Source organism: Hemitrygon akajei, chromosome 10 (assembly GCF_048418815.1).
Source record: "Hemitrygon akajei chromosome 10, sHemAka1.3, whole genome shotgun sequence".
Lineage (NCBI taxonomy): Eukaryota > Metazoa > Chordata > Chondrichthyes > Myliobatiformes > Dasyatidae > Hemitrygon > Hemitrygon akajei.
This window is the reverse complement of record NC_133133.1, coordinates 46,293,176-46,307,847: the sequence shown is the minus strand read 5'-3', so window position 1 is coordinate 46,307,847 and position 14,672 is coordinate 46,293,176. Positions and strand designations below refer to the sequence as shown.

General features: G+C 39.8%; 1 protein-coding gene across 8 annotated transcripts in view; it reads left to right on the top strand.

The window, feature by feature from the left end:
* frmpd3 (FERM and PDZ domain containing 3) overlaps positions 1–14,672 on the top strand; it is a 465,297-nt gene that overhangs the window by 416,743 nt on the left and 33,882 nt on the right. For 7 of the 8 annotated variants that reach the window (XM_073058178.1, XM_073058177.1, XM_073058176.1 and 4 more), the window contains 2 exons: positions 976–1,155; positions 10,382–10,526. In XM_073058178.1, coding sequence (XP_072914279.1) covers positions 976–1,155; positions 10,382–10,526 — 325 coding nt within the window. The remainder of the gene's footprint in view (positions 1–975; positions 1,156–10,381; positions 10,527–14,672) is intronic. The other variant, XM_073058175.1, reaches the window with a different exon arrangement.

The following is a 14,672-nucleotide window of genomic DNA, read 5'->3' as shown; positions in this document are numbered from 1 at the left end:
GCATAACAATTACTTATGATCATAGTGATCACTGTATACATCTAAATTTGCAGGTACAACTACATGGGGGGGGAAGAATAGGCAATACTGAGGAAGAATGCAATGAGTAATAAGAGGACATTAAGAAACATGTAGAATGGGCAAATAATTAGCAGGTGAAATTCAGCAAGATAATTCTAAGGCACATTTTATCCAGAAGCACAGGAAAGTCATCTATTACTTGGAAACGGGGCAGGAGTGGGTAGAGGAACAAAGGAACCTCAAAGTACAAAGTAAAAGCTGTGTCACAGGTTAACAACATCGTAAGCTGTTAAAGTTTAATTCTTGAGGGTTCAAGTAGAAAAGTATGTAAATATTCTGAACCAGTTTTGAATCTTGGTTAGACCAAGAGTACTACATACAGTTCTGGTCACCATATTATAATAAGAATACATTTCCTTTGTTACTGGAGAGGGTGTCAAGGAGTCTTACAAAGGTGATACCAGAAAAGCAAGAGATTTCAAGAAAGGTTGAACAGCATCTCTCTTCTCATGAGGACAGGCTAGGAATGAGCTAATGGACATCTTTAAAAAGTTTCGACTGGGTGAACACAGAAGAAATGCTTCCACTTAAGGGGAAGAACAGAACTGGAAGCTATCAATATATGGCAGTCACCAGAAATCCAAAAGGATCAAGAAAATGGCAAGAATGTAGCCATTAACCTAGCGAGTTTGTTGAAACAAAGAGTGTAGACACAATTAAGAGAAGATAGGACAAGTAGACAACAGAGGAACACATTGGTAGGTTTGTTTGAGCAAAGACAGCAGGAGGTTTGAGTGGAGCATAAATGCCAACAAGGACTGGTTAGATTAAATAACTTGTTTTGGCAAAGCCTTTGTATTCTTATGTACTCCTATGAGATTGTTTTACTGGAAGCTATTTGCATTAATCAGTTGAAATGTATAATTTTTCATCTTCACACTTTTCTAAAAACAGGATGCAAAGCAATCAGAAATGACTTTGCTAGTTGGGCCACAGCACGGCATCAGCCACGTTATAGACCTGAAAACAAATCTCACCACTATCTTAGCAGAGTTTGGCCGAGTGAACCGAATTCAGTTGTTCAAAGAGAAGGAGAACGTGGCTCGGGTTGAGCTAACCATCTCAGAAACTAAGGTATGAGAATACATATAACATTCTTACCATTAACATCACTGGCAGGATGTAGAAATCATGAATGATGAGATCATTTCCACAGAGCAGTCATTGTGTGCACTTGTGGAGTTGCGACTTGTTATCACTTTGAAATATGATTAGCTTTTTGTATAATACCACTGCTGAAAGCATTATGCAATTTGTGAAGGTGTATTCCTCATCATGAAGACATATTGTAACTGAAGGGCAAAAGTAAAAGCAGTGTGACAAATAGCAACTTTCCAAGAGGATACTTTGGATTTCCAAATCAGAAGGTAAAAGCAGGGAGTATTTTTTGAGCACAAGATGCTCATTTTAAAAACCAACTCCAGTGCAGCCTTGAAAGGAACAGTGAGTTCCTTTGCTACATTCTGGGAAGGGAGGAAAAGAATTATCTTGGACAAGTACAGATACCAAATAAGTACTGCTTACTGCTGGTCTCTCTCAGCTGCGCAGTTGCGCAGAAATTGAAATGCTCCTGCACACATTGTCGCGCAGTTTTCAGGCCATGTAAAAATTTCCTGCTCAGATCAATGATTGGTCCACACAGCTGTTAAAAAAAATTAGCAGGAATATTGTTATTTGCACCAGTATAAGCACATAATTTTACAATATTGTTTTACAATGTAAGCTTGGTGGAGCAAGAGTAACAGAATGCTCCAGACTCTGTTATATGTTTATACTCTATCCAGACATCAAGCATCCCTTGTCCTGCAGCATGCAGCAAGAAAGCAGCAGTGCTGCTGACAGGACTGAATGCCTAGATGACAAAAACGTGGTTGCGGCTGTATGAGAGCCATCTGATTCATCCATCCTGATGGCCCTTTGAAGATCGTCACTGGCAACCAAGCTTACCAGCTCTGTCTGGTTTGCACCAGCTACTGATCTTCCAAAGCCAGCAGATGGAAAGCATTAGCTTTCAGAATACCTCTATTTAGATAGAGTTCCATTGCGAACGTTCATAAATGGTCTTGCAAAGCTAAATGTACAACCATTTCATACACGGTGGAATAACCTCCACAGATTCATTGAAGAAATTACTTCCTTAATTATGCTTTCCTCTGATGAATTAGTCTACAGTGACGGCATTTTTTTGCACTTTTTCATGTCATTTTTTACGGTTGCACAGAATATTTAGTAAAGATTTCAGTTCTGATCATCAGTATAGAAAATTCAGAATTCAGTTGATGGGTTCACCTTTAGCTGCTTGTCAGATTTTAGATTTAGAGAAGGTAGCAACTTACTGAGCTTGGCTGATTATTTTCAAAGGCATCAATTTATTTATAAATAAAAGCAAAACGCCTTTGTAACAAAGTGCTTATAAAGTCCATGCCATAGAGGCAATACATTTATAGGAATTTAATGTTCTATCTGTCCTACCACATAAAAATGTTTATAAATTCTATTTATGTAATGCATCAATTTATCATTTCTATTCAATGCTATCAACCCTGCTTGTTGCTCTCAGCAACATTATCACATTTTTGAGTTATTGCACTGATAAAGCCCCTCGGGGCATCTTCAGAAAAGGTTAACGTGTACTAGTTGGAGGGAGGTTTTGGGTTGTGGAAACCGGATTGTGCTGAACATTCACTTTTGACATATTGCTGAGTTGACAGCAAGGGCAGCTTTGAGCAAGGCACACTTCTTCAGAGCCTGCATACAATGCTGGGTCTGTGCAAACCTCACCATGCTGAACCACAAATGAAAGTACCTTGTACTGCTGTCATGTATCCAGCCCTAAACAGTACCATTGAGTTGCCATGTAAAGCTCCTAAAGGATGGGAAGGCAACACATAATGATGTAATATCATCTTAACCATATTCCATATCATTTGGGGGAACTAATATTCTTGCAGGCAGGATCACTAGAGCTGTTGGGAGTGGTTTAAACTAATATGGCAGGGGGATGGGAACCAGGATGAGCCAGCAAGTTTACAAGTAGATGATGGGTGTAACATGAATGTAAGGAAGGACAAGCCAATGATTGGGTACAAATGCAGACAGAGCAAAGAGTTAAATTGTACCACAGAGGCAAACTTCAAAAAGGCGAAGAATGCAGGACTGAAGGTGTTGTATTCAGAATAAGGTGGACGAACTCATGGTGCAATTAGAGAATGGTTGGTATGACATTGTGGGCATCACTGACTATAGTTAGGAGCCTGACATCAAAGGATGTACTTTGTTTCAAAAGGACAGGCAGGAAGGCATAGGCAGTGGTATGGCTCTGTTGGTAAGAGATGGAATTACGTCTTTAGAAAGAGGTGACATAGGGTCAGAGAATGTTGAATCTTTGTGGGTGGAGTTAAGAAATTGCAAGGATGAAAAAAAACATTATGGGAAATATATATAGGCCTCCAAATGGTAGCCAAGATGTGCGGTTGAGATTGCAAAGGGAGCAGGAAAAGACACGTATTAAGGGTAATGACACATTTGTAATGGGGGACTTCAATATGCATGGGGATTGGGAAAATCAGGTTGGTGTTGGATCATAAAGGAGGGCATGTGTTGAATGCCTACTAGATGACCTTTTAGAGCAGCTTGTGCTTGAGCATAGTCAGGGAAAGGCTACCTTAGATTGGGTGTTGTGTAATAACCCAGATCTTATTAGGGAGCTTAACGTAAAGGAACCCTTAGGAGTTAATATCATAATATCATTGAATTCATACTGCAGTTTGAGAAGGAGAAGCATAACTCACGTATATCAGTATCACAATGCAATAAAGGGAATTACAGAGGCATGAGAGAGGAGCTTGCCCAGGTGGATTGGAAGAGGATATTGCCAGGGATGACAGCAAACCAGTGTCACGTACCCTGTGACGGGTTAAAGAACCAGCAGAAATGGAAAACGTATTGGAGTCTAGTATTGCTAATAACTAATAGTGTTTATTAGTAACTACGCAATACAGTACTATAAATGCAAATATCTTAAACAGGTTAGCCATGATATATATGTACATAAGTGTGGAAATAGGAACAAAACTAGGCTCTTTCAAACCTAGGGGTGGATGGATATAGTCTTACGATGATGAAGAGAGTTCAGTTCAGTTCGAGGTAGTTAGTTGAGTAACGTTGGAGAGAGAGAGAGAGGTGAGAGATGATGCCGTCGATCTTCCCGTTGTCTTCCGAAATCCTGTTGTAGTCACCGACTATGTCCATAACACGTGCGACCATTCTTCAGTGATGGAATTATCACCCAGGCAAGGGTGGACTCACCAATAATTCCCCACCTGTCACACCTTTTCACACTGCGAGAGCCACTGATTGATTTCCCCGAATCAGTCCTCCAAAAACCCCACCTTACTGTGGGTGCAACGAAGCTCGTTCAGTATCCAAACCTGTGTGTCTGTCTGTGTATCGGCTGACCTGGTTTTTATCTCCACATGTTGGACACCAGCTGTCCATCAACCTGCTCTGCCCTCCACTCTCTGCAAGAACTTTGCAAGCAGGCAAGTGTGGAAAGGTAAACAACTTGTAGAGGAGCCATAACATCAATCTTTCGAGCAGTTTCTCTCTCTCTCTCTCTCTCTCTCTCTCTCTCTCTCTCTCTCTCTCTCTCTCTCTCTCTCTCTCTCTTTCTCTCTCTCTCTCTCTCACTGCGTTGGACGCCTCCCTCTCTCTCTTATTAGCAGCACAGTTCATAAGGTCACTCTGGACCCCATCACAAACTAGGATCATTTCTGAACCCTGTCACACCAGAGATGTGTAAGGTTCCTGGGAATAGTTCACAAGGCACAAGACAGATATGTCCCACAGAGGGAGAAGTTCTCAAATGGCAGGAGTAGGCAACCCTGGCTGACAAAGGAAGTTAAGGACTAGATAAAGCCAAGGAAAGGGCATAGAAAGGTAGCAAAAGAGAGTGGAAGTCAGATGACTGGGAAGCTTTTAAAATCCAACAAAAGACAACTAAAAAAGCAATAAAAAGGCAAAAGATGAAATATGAGGGCAGACTAGCCAGTAATATAATGCAGGATACCAAAAGTTTTTTCAGTTATATAAAGAGCAAAACGGAGGTGAGAGTTGATATTGGACCACTGGAAATGATGCTGGTGAGGTAGTAATGGGGACAAAGAAATGGCAGATGAACTCAATTGGTACTTTGCATCTGTCTTCACTGTGAAAGACACTAGCAGTGTGCCAGAGATCAGTGAGTGTAAGGGAGCAGGAGTGAGTGTCATTGCTATTACAAAGGAAAAAGTGTCAGGCAAACTCAAAAGACTTAAGGTGGATAAGTCACCTGGGCCAGATGGACTACATACCAGAGTCCTGAGAGAGGTTGCTGAAGAGATAACGGATGTATTGGTCATGATCTTTCAAGAATCACCTGATTCTGACATGGTCCCAGAGGACTATATTAGATATTAGACTATATGATATATAGTCTATCATATATAGGAGAATATTAGATCTCCTATTAGGAAATGAGTTAGGGCAGGTGACATAAGTGTGTGTAGGGGAACACTTTGGTTCCAGTGATCATTACATCATTAGTTTCAACTTGATCATGGATAAAGATAGATCTGGTCCTCGGGTTGAAGTTCTAAACTGGAAAAAGCCAAATTTGAAGAAATGAGAAAGGATCTAAAAGCATAGATTGGGACAGGTTGTTCTCTGGCAGGGATGTGATTGGTAAGATGGAGTTTAATGTGGACAAGTGTGAGGTATTGCAATTTGGAAGGTCAAACCAAGGTAAAACATACAAGGTAAATGGTAGGACATTGAGGAGTGCAGTAGAACAGAGGGATCTGGGAATACAGGTACATAATTCCCTAAAAGTGGCTTCACAAATAGATAGGGTTGTAAAGAAAGCTTTTGGTACATTGGCCTTTATAAATCAAAGTATTGAGTATAAGAGTTGGAATGTAATGGTGAGGTTGTATAAGACATCGGTGAGACCGAATTTGGAGTATTGTGTGCAGTTTTGGTCACCTAATTACAGGAAGGATATTAATAAGGTTGAAAGAGTGCGAAGAAGGTTTACAAGGATATTGCCGGGACTTGAGAAACTGAGTTACAGAGAAAGGTTGAATAGGTTAGGACTTTATTCCCTGGAGCGTAGGAGAATGAGGGGTGATTTGATAGAGGTGTATAAAATTATGATGGGTATAGATAGAGTGAATACAAGCAGGCTTTTTCCACTGAGGCGAGGGGAGAAAAAAACCAGAGGTCATGGGTTAAGGGAGAAGGGGGAAAAGTTTAAAGGGAACATTGGGGGGGCTTCTTCATGCAGAGAGTGAGTGGTGGGAGTGTGGATGAGCTGCCAGATGAAGCGGTGAATGCGGGCTCACTTTTGACATTTAAGAAAAACTTGGACAGGTACATGGATGAGAGGGGTTTGGAGGGATATGGCCCGGGTGCAGGTCAGTGGGACTAGGCAGAAAAATGGTTCGGCACAGCCAAGAAGGGCCAAAAGGCTGTTTCTGTGCTGTAATGTTCTATGGTTCTATGAACTGGAAGATTGCAAATGTCACTCCACTCTTTAAGAAGGGAGAAAAGCAAAAGAAAGGAATTTGTAGACCAGTTAGCCGAACCTCAGTGTTTGGGATAGTGTTGGAGTCTATTATTAAGGATGAAGTTTCTTGGTACTTGGAGACTAATGATAAAATAAGTCAAAGTCAGCATGGTTTCTGTAAAGGGGAATCTTACCTGACAAATCAGTTAGAGTTCTTCAAGGAAGTAACAAGCAGGATGGACAAAAAAGAGGCAATGAGTGTCATTTACTTGGATTTTCAGAAGGTGTTTGATAAGGTACCACACATGAGGCTGCTTAACAAGATAAAATCCTATGGTGTAACAGGGAAGATACTAGCATGGATAACGGAATGGCTGACAGGCAGGAGGCAACGGATGGGAATAAAAGGGACCTTTCCTGGTTGGCTGCCAGTGACTAGTGGTGTTCTCAGGGGTCAGTATTGGGACTGCTGCTTTTCATTTTGTTTGTCAATGATTTAGATAATGGAATTGATGGCTTTGTGGCATTGTTTGCGAATGATACGAAGATTGGTGGGGGGATAAGTAGTGCTGAGGAAGCAATGCAATTGCAGCAGGACTTAGATAAATTGGAAGAATGGGCAAAAAAGTGGCAGATGGAATACAGTGTTGGGAAATGTATGATAATGCATTTTGGTAAAAGGAACAATAGTGCGGACGAGTATCTAAATGGGAAGAAGGTTCAAACATCGGAGGCACAGGGGGACGTAGGAGTCCCTGTATAAGACCGCCAGAAGGTTAATTTACAGGTTGAATCTGTGGTGAAGAAGGCAAATGCATTGTTGGCATTTACTTCAAGAGGAATAGAATATAAAAGCAAGGAGATAATGCTGCATCTTTATAAGACACCAGTCAGGCTGCACTTTGAGTACTGTCAACAGTTTTAGGCCCCATATCTCAGAAAGAACGTGTTGTCATTGAAGAGAGTCCAGAGGAGGTGCACAAGGATAATTCTGTAAATGGAGCCTTTGGCAGCTTTAGGCCTGTACTCACTGGAATTTAGGAGAATGCAGGGGGATCTCATTGAAACCTACCGAATATTGAAAGGACTAGATAGGGTGGATGTGGAGAGGATGTTTCCTGTGGTGGGGGGTATCCAGAACTAGAGGGCACAGCATCAAAATTGAGGGGTTCTCTCTTTATAACAGGGGTAAGGAGGATTTTTTTAATATAGCCAGAGAGTAGTAATTCTGTGGAATACTCTGCCACAGACTGTGGTGGAGGCCAAGTCCGTGCATATATTCAAGGCAGAACTTGATCATTTCCTGATTGGTCAGGGCATCTAAGGATATGGTGAGAAGGCAGGTGTATGGGGTTGAGTGGGATCTGCAATCAGCTGTGATGGAATGGTAGAGAAGACTCGATGGGCTGAATGGCCTAATTCTGTTCCTACGTCTCATGGACTTATGGTCTTATGATTCTCTAATGCTGAAATAATTAAGGATATTTAATAAGAACTTGAAATTATCATAATAAATTTTCCTTTCTTTATTCAATACAGGTAATCATATTATTATTAAAAATAATAATTATTTAATGCATTGGTTCTTTTATTATTTTATTATTTAATAACATTTATTATCCTAATAAATGTCTGATCTTGTCTGACCAATTAATTTTGTCCCGAAAATAGCAGAGTTTCAGTGTTGCTTTTCCCTGCAAACTACAGCCCTGAATCTCCTCGTATTCTCTTCTGTAACTTCTCATTGACACAGAGCCACAGCAGCAATTTTTTAAAGATCCAATAGGATAAAGGAATGAAAGAAAAGGAAATAAAGGAGATTTGACGATGTGGTAAACTGTGGTTAATATGATTTGCGTTCCGGAGAGCTAGTATCAACACAGACTGATTGGGCTGAATGGCCTGCATCTACGTTGCATGCTCTATGTTTCTTTCTTTCTGTCAGATTCAAACTTCTTCAGCAAATAGATGGAATTTGTGCCAATAGTCATGCCACAGAGCTTAAAGGTACACTGACATTGATATGTACATATTAAACTGCTTTGCCTTCATGAAAAAGAAGCAAGCCAATGCTAATCATAAACTACATTTGTTAAACAAAATGCTCCATAATGATTTACATGCATGCATATATTAGATTATATACATACATGGATATACATAAATATCAATTATGAATGTCATCAATTTGTGAAATTTCTTAACTTCCAAGATCTCCTTATCTGCAGGGGAGTCATTGGCATCTGTGAAGTCTCTAACTGATCTCAGTTCTGATGGATTACATCTTCCTGAAGAGTGTAGACAATGTGCTATCCATTCACTTTTGGGTCTGTGGTGCTTCCAGAATCATGTCCTGCCCCATAAAGGTGAAACATAAAACCAATCCAGCAATTCAATGGTCTGGTTATCATCCAATTAATCCATAAATGCATTTTGATACCTATCATCTATTTTCATATATAATCCCTCATTCATAGCACCCCTACAAACTTTCCACCTGTAAATTGACTGAAGTCTGGCATTCAGTGCTCATTCATGATTTCTTCCATTTAAAACTGCTTCTCCAAACAGATCACTCACACAGAAAACAGCAGCCAGAACATCAAACACCAAACCCCCCCCCCCCCCAATCCTCACACAAAAAAACTGACAGATCCCCTACACAGAAAACGGCACCGAGAACAAACCCCAAACCAAAACATGCCTGCAAACCACACTCCAGAATCGCAACTTGAGTGAAGCTGTTATTGAACATCTCTTCCATAAAGGAGGCAGCCATATATGACTGCTTAGTGTTTTCAGAGTTCTGCCCAGATGTTCTTATTTAGCAATCTATTCATATAGAACTACACTAAAGTGTTCCTTCAATGTTTTTATGATATCTTCGTAAGAGATATCATCATTGCTTCATCACTGTCTTCAACCCTGCTACCAAGAATAACATTATTTTTCCCCTTTCTGTAAATGGCTGCATTGTTCTGTCTCAATGCTCTCCTAGGAATTTAAATAATATCACTGGATCTCAGAAACATCTCTCGTTGCTCCCAGTATAGGTACATGACTGAGTCCTCTCACCCTTTTACAGCTTGTCTATTTATCCATCAATCCATATCCATCAAGACCACTGTACGAGAAAGCCCTGTTCTACATTACCTTGGTTACTGCCCTGTACCCCCTCAAGCAGCATTATCCCAAACTCACTGCCAATGTAATGTTGCTGTTCCCTGTCCAGTACTACCAGTAAGACAGCCTTTTTTGAAGATAGTCAATGCTCCCCTAACAGAAGTGCTAATACAATAATGTCATCTGTTGTGGTACATACAATTTCTAAATGTGCACAGTCATATTTAATATCATTTTCCTTTAATATTTTGCCTGATATACATATGTCATTAATTAACCCAATCAGGCAACAATCTAATAAAATCATTGTCATCCTTCATTCAAGCAATCTATACTTCATGTGCTGTTTGCTGGCGGGATATTTGATGAAAGGATGAAAGACACTTTGCATCATAACCGCCTCACACCATGTTGAGAAAGAGATCTGTATGTATAGACATAATCCAGCTCTAAGTATTCCAAGTTTTCCTTAGTCCAGACTTTCCCAATTATTACCACACCAACCAGCAGAGGTTCCCATGGACCACCATGGGAATTTGAAGCAGTTCCTGATACTGATGCTGGAAAATGGATGCCCTTATGAAATCCACTAGTGAATATCTGACATTAACTTTTATTCTCTTTTTTTTCCAGCCTATTGTGTTGCTGATGGAGTCAACAGAAGCTGTAAATTTTGCTTGCCTGATAGCAGGTTATTACAGATTATTTATTGATGCAAAGAAGATGATATTTTGTAGCGCCAATATGCAACCTCAAGTGAACAAGGCAGGTATGCTTGGTACGTTAATAGTTTCAATTTTGAAGTTTTTTTGCGGGTAACAGTCACATTTGCTCATAGGAGTTATAATGGTCACTATTTATGTTGATCATTATGTCACAAAACTGAATGAATACATGTCTGTCTGTTTACAATGCAGAAATAATCACACTGATTGAGGTGACTCTTTCATCAGGTATTTTAATTCACTGAGCTAGGTCTTAAATATGAATGGAAGTTTTGGGTTTGTAATTGGTCTATTATTGTCACTTGTACCGAGATACAGTGAAAAGCTTGATTATATTCCTACAAAATCCTACAAATGGTACTGGGTACAGCCCACTCCGTCATGGCTAAAGCCCTCCCCACCACTGAGCACATCTACATGGAGTGTTGTCATAGAAAGCAGCATTCTCCATCAGAGACACTCACCACCCAGGTCATGTTCTCCTCTCACAGCTGCCAGCAGCAAGAAGGCACAGGAGCCTCAAGACTCACACCACCAGGTTCAGGAGCAGTTATTATCCCTCAGCCATCAGACTTTTGAACCAAAGGGGATAACATAACTTATCTTCACTTGCCCCATCAATGAAATGTTCCCACAACCTGTGGACTCACTTTCAAGGACTCGTCACCTTAGGTTCTCAATATTTATTACATATTTATTATTATTATTATTATTATTATTATTATCATCATCATCATTATTTCTTCTTTCTTTTTGTATTTGCACAGTTTGTTCTCTTTTGTACATTAAGCTTGTGTGGTCTTTCATCGATCCTATTATGGTTATTGGATTTATTGTGTATGCCTGCAAGAAAATGAATCTCACGGTGGAATAAGGTGACATAGAAGTCATTTGATAATAAAATTACTTTGAACATTGTTCATACAGTTAAGTTCATTACAAAGTGCACATAGGTTATACAACGGAATGCAGAATGAAGTGTGGCATCTATAGAGAAAGGACAGTGCAGGTACACAGTAAAGTACAAGATAATAATGGGGCAGACTGTGAAGTCAAGCCACACAAAATGCTGGAAGAACTCAGTAAGTCAGGATGCAGTTATGGTGGGGAATAAACTGTGGCTGTTTCAGGCTGAGACTCTTCATCAGGACTGGAAAGGAAGGGGGCAAAAGCCTGAATTAGAAGGTGGGGAGAGGGGAGAGAACACAAGTGAGGCAGGTTAAGAATCCATCTTATTGTATTAGGAAACGATTTATTACAGCTGAGTACAAGCTGCATTTGCTTGGTGGTACTTGCTTTCAGGATTTTTATCTTCTGCCCAATTGCAGAGGGGAGAAGAGAGAATATCCAGGATAACTGTAGTCTTTGATTATGCTGGCTGCCTTACTGAGGCAGCGAGAAGTATGGGCAGTGTGTACAGATAGAGTTTCTGTGTTTCAGAGTATGACAAAGTGTAATATTGCAATGACATCTGCTGTGTTGTGTGATGGAGGCATCACTGGATAAAGTGCACTGCAGAGAAAACTTAGAGCAGTGCATGCATGAGTCGTTTTCACAATTTGGAAGCCCCCTATATGCAGGAATATGTTAGCAGTTCCTCAATCATATTTACATGCTGTCAATAGTCAGATTTCACCTTATACCTACTAATGAGGTTTATTCTCACAATCAGAGGGGAACACCATTTCCGCAATTGGTTGATAAGTTATAACCTCGATGAATCAATACTGCTTTGTTAGCTTTTATAAGGGGGGGGGATTAATATACAAACTGAAAATGTCAGACTGAGATTTCCAAATCTACCCTCACACAGTGTTGTCATTGACCCTGACAACAGAGAAAAGCCATTGAACAGACACTCTTCCAATCTGTAGAATTATGTTTATAAGCAATCTTTTTTCTATAACATTTGATGAAAGTGAAAAATTATTCAGAGCAGAGGAAACCTATTAGGAAACAAGCAATTTCTGCACTTATTGCAAATTTTAAAACAATATTATGGGCTCTCATCGCTTTCTTGGTTGCAGTTGTACTTGTTGAAAATTTTCTTTCTTTCAAGGACATACTTTTTCATAACATTTGCAACATACACGTTCAAGGACATGTATCTTAAGTTCTTGATATTTATTATTATTATTTCCTGTTTTCTTTTTCTTTTTGTATTTACACAGTCTGTTGGGTTTGGGTTTTGCATATTGGTTGTTAATCTGTCCTGTTGGGTGCGGATTTTCATTGATTCTACTGTGTTTCTTCTATTTACTGTGATTGCACACAAGACAATGAATCCTCGGTTCGTATATTGTGGCATATATATATTTTGATAATAAAATTTCACCATGGAGCCAGTGTGCAGTGGGAATGAGACTCTGGCTGTACATAAGGGATCTGACAGGGAGATTCTTAGTCACTGATAGCCAATCAGATTCCCGAAAGTTCTGATGTTGAGGCATTCCACTGAATGAATTTGTCTGCAGTCCATTGTTTAATTGATTTGTGAACAAAGGTATTCTTCCACACAAACATTTCTACAGGGACGGGTGGTTCAACTAAAAGAATCACTCCATATAAAACATTACCAGATTCTTCACCACACTTGGGACAAATAGAACCTCAGCATATACAGTGGCACCTATATGAGCTGCTTGACATGGTTACACGTAAAGACAGCCATAAAAATGAGGTCACATTGGGTACATTTTCATTTCCCCTTTTACCCGGAGATTTGAACATTGCATCTCTGTGGGCACAAATAGTCTTGAATTGCCAGACAAAAGAAAAGAGTCATGAGTGACGGCTTCTGTGCTGGAATTTGGTATAGGCCATACCTGCACAACACAGGAGCACCCCTTATCCGAAATGCTTGGGCAGGAAGTGTTTCGGATTTCAGATTTTTTTCAAAGTTTTGAATAAATAATGGATAGTTTGGGATCTCCAATATTTCTGATTCTGAATTTATGTTCTACAAGTAAGCAATTTTTGTCTTACATTTGTTCATCATACATGAAAGGGATCTTTGATGATGGATGTTGATTCCTGAAGCAATGCCTCCTGTAGATACTAACATATGACCCTACGGTTCATGATGTCATCCACTTTGAGCTGCTCGAATGCAAGCATTCAGCATGACAGATTTTCACCAGCACTCATCTTGGCAAACTCATCAATGAATTCCTTCATTACCAGCAGACACTCTATCACCACAATTCTTTAAAAAAAAATTAATGCTGTGCCTTTTCTTAAATTTCTGCAACCAGCCTGCCGAATATTCATAATTACCTTCTATTTTCAGTTCATCATGATAGATCTTTGCTTGTTTCATGATCAGCATATCATTAAGTGGCATATGTTCACTCTGACACTGACGAATCATTCTTTCATACATGATCAAGATCTTCATTTTTCGCTTTTTGCAGTGTTTTTCTATTTTTCATTAACTTTTGTTCATTATGTACGTGATGTCATTTCTCAGAAATGTCTGCGGTGCACAGATATCTATGCATCGCCTGGGAACCTTCCCAGTGCCTTGTGGAATTTTCCATTTTAAATGTCATGTCAGCATTCAAAACAATTTCAGGTTTTGGAGGCTTTCAGATTTTGGAAATTTGGATAAGGGGCACTCAATCTGTAGTCACAAAACCACGAGCATCTCATCAGATTATTCCTGCAGTTGAGAAGGAATTCATTTTCCAAATTTCCAACTTGGCCATTTGCTCCACCTGACTTTTTATGCATGCCTTTTCTTCTCAGAATCATATTCCCCATATCCTCAGATAATCAGACCTGGCAGTGAAGGGAACAAAGGATCAGATGGGACAGTTACCAAAGGACATCGTTTATTATTTGCCACAATTTACTACAGCCCCAAAGGCCATTTTAAACAGATCCTCCTCAATCTGCAAATAATGGTGGATCCAAGCATAAGATGATAATCACATCTCAGTACAGGAAAGATTTTGCCTGAATGCATCCACTGCCTAGTGATCTGACCCCTCTTATACCTGCGTCCCTCCCAATGGACTTGTCATAGAACGTGATATAAATTTTATCAAGGCAAGAGGAGAGTACAGACTTGAATAACTCCTGATTCAATTGAGAGCCTCACTTTTCTACACCATCAATTAGGATTTAGTTTACTAGAAGGGCAGAGGAAAGGATTCATTGTCTCTTTGGAAAAAATGCACCACCCCCACTGATTCTTC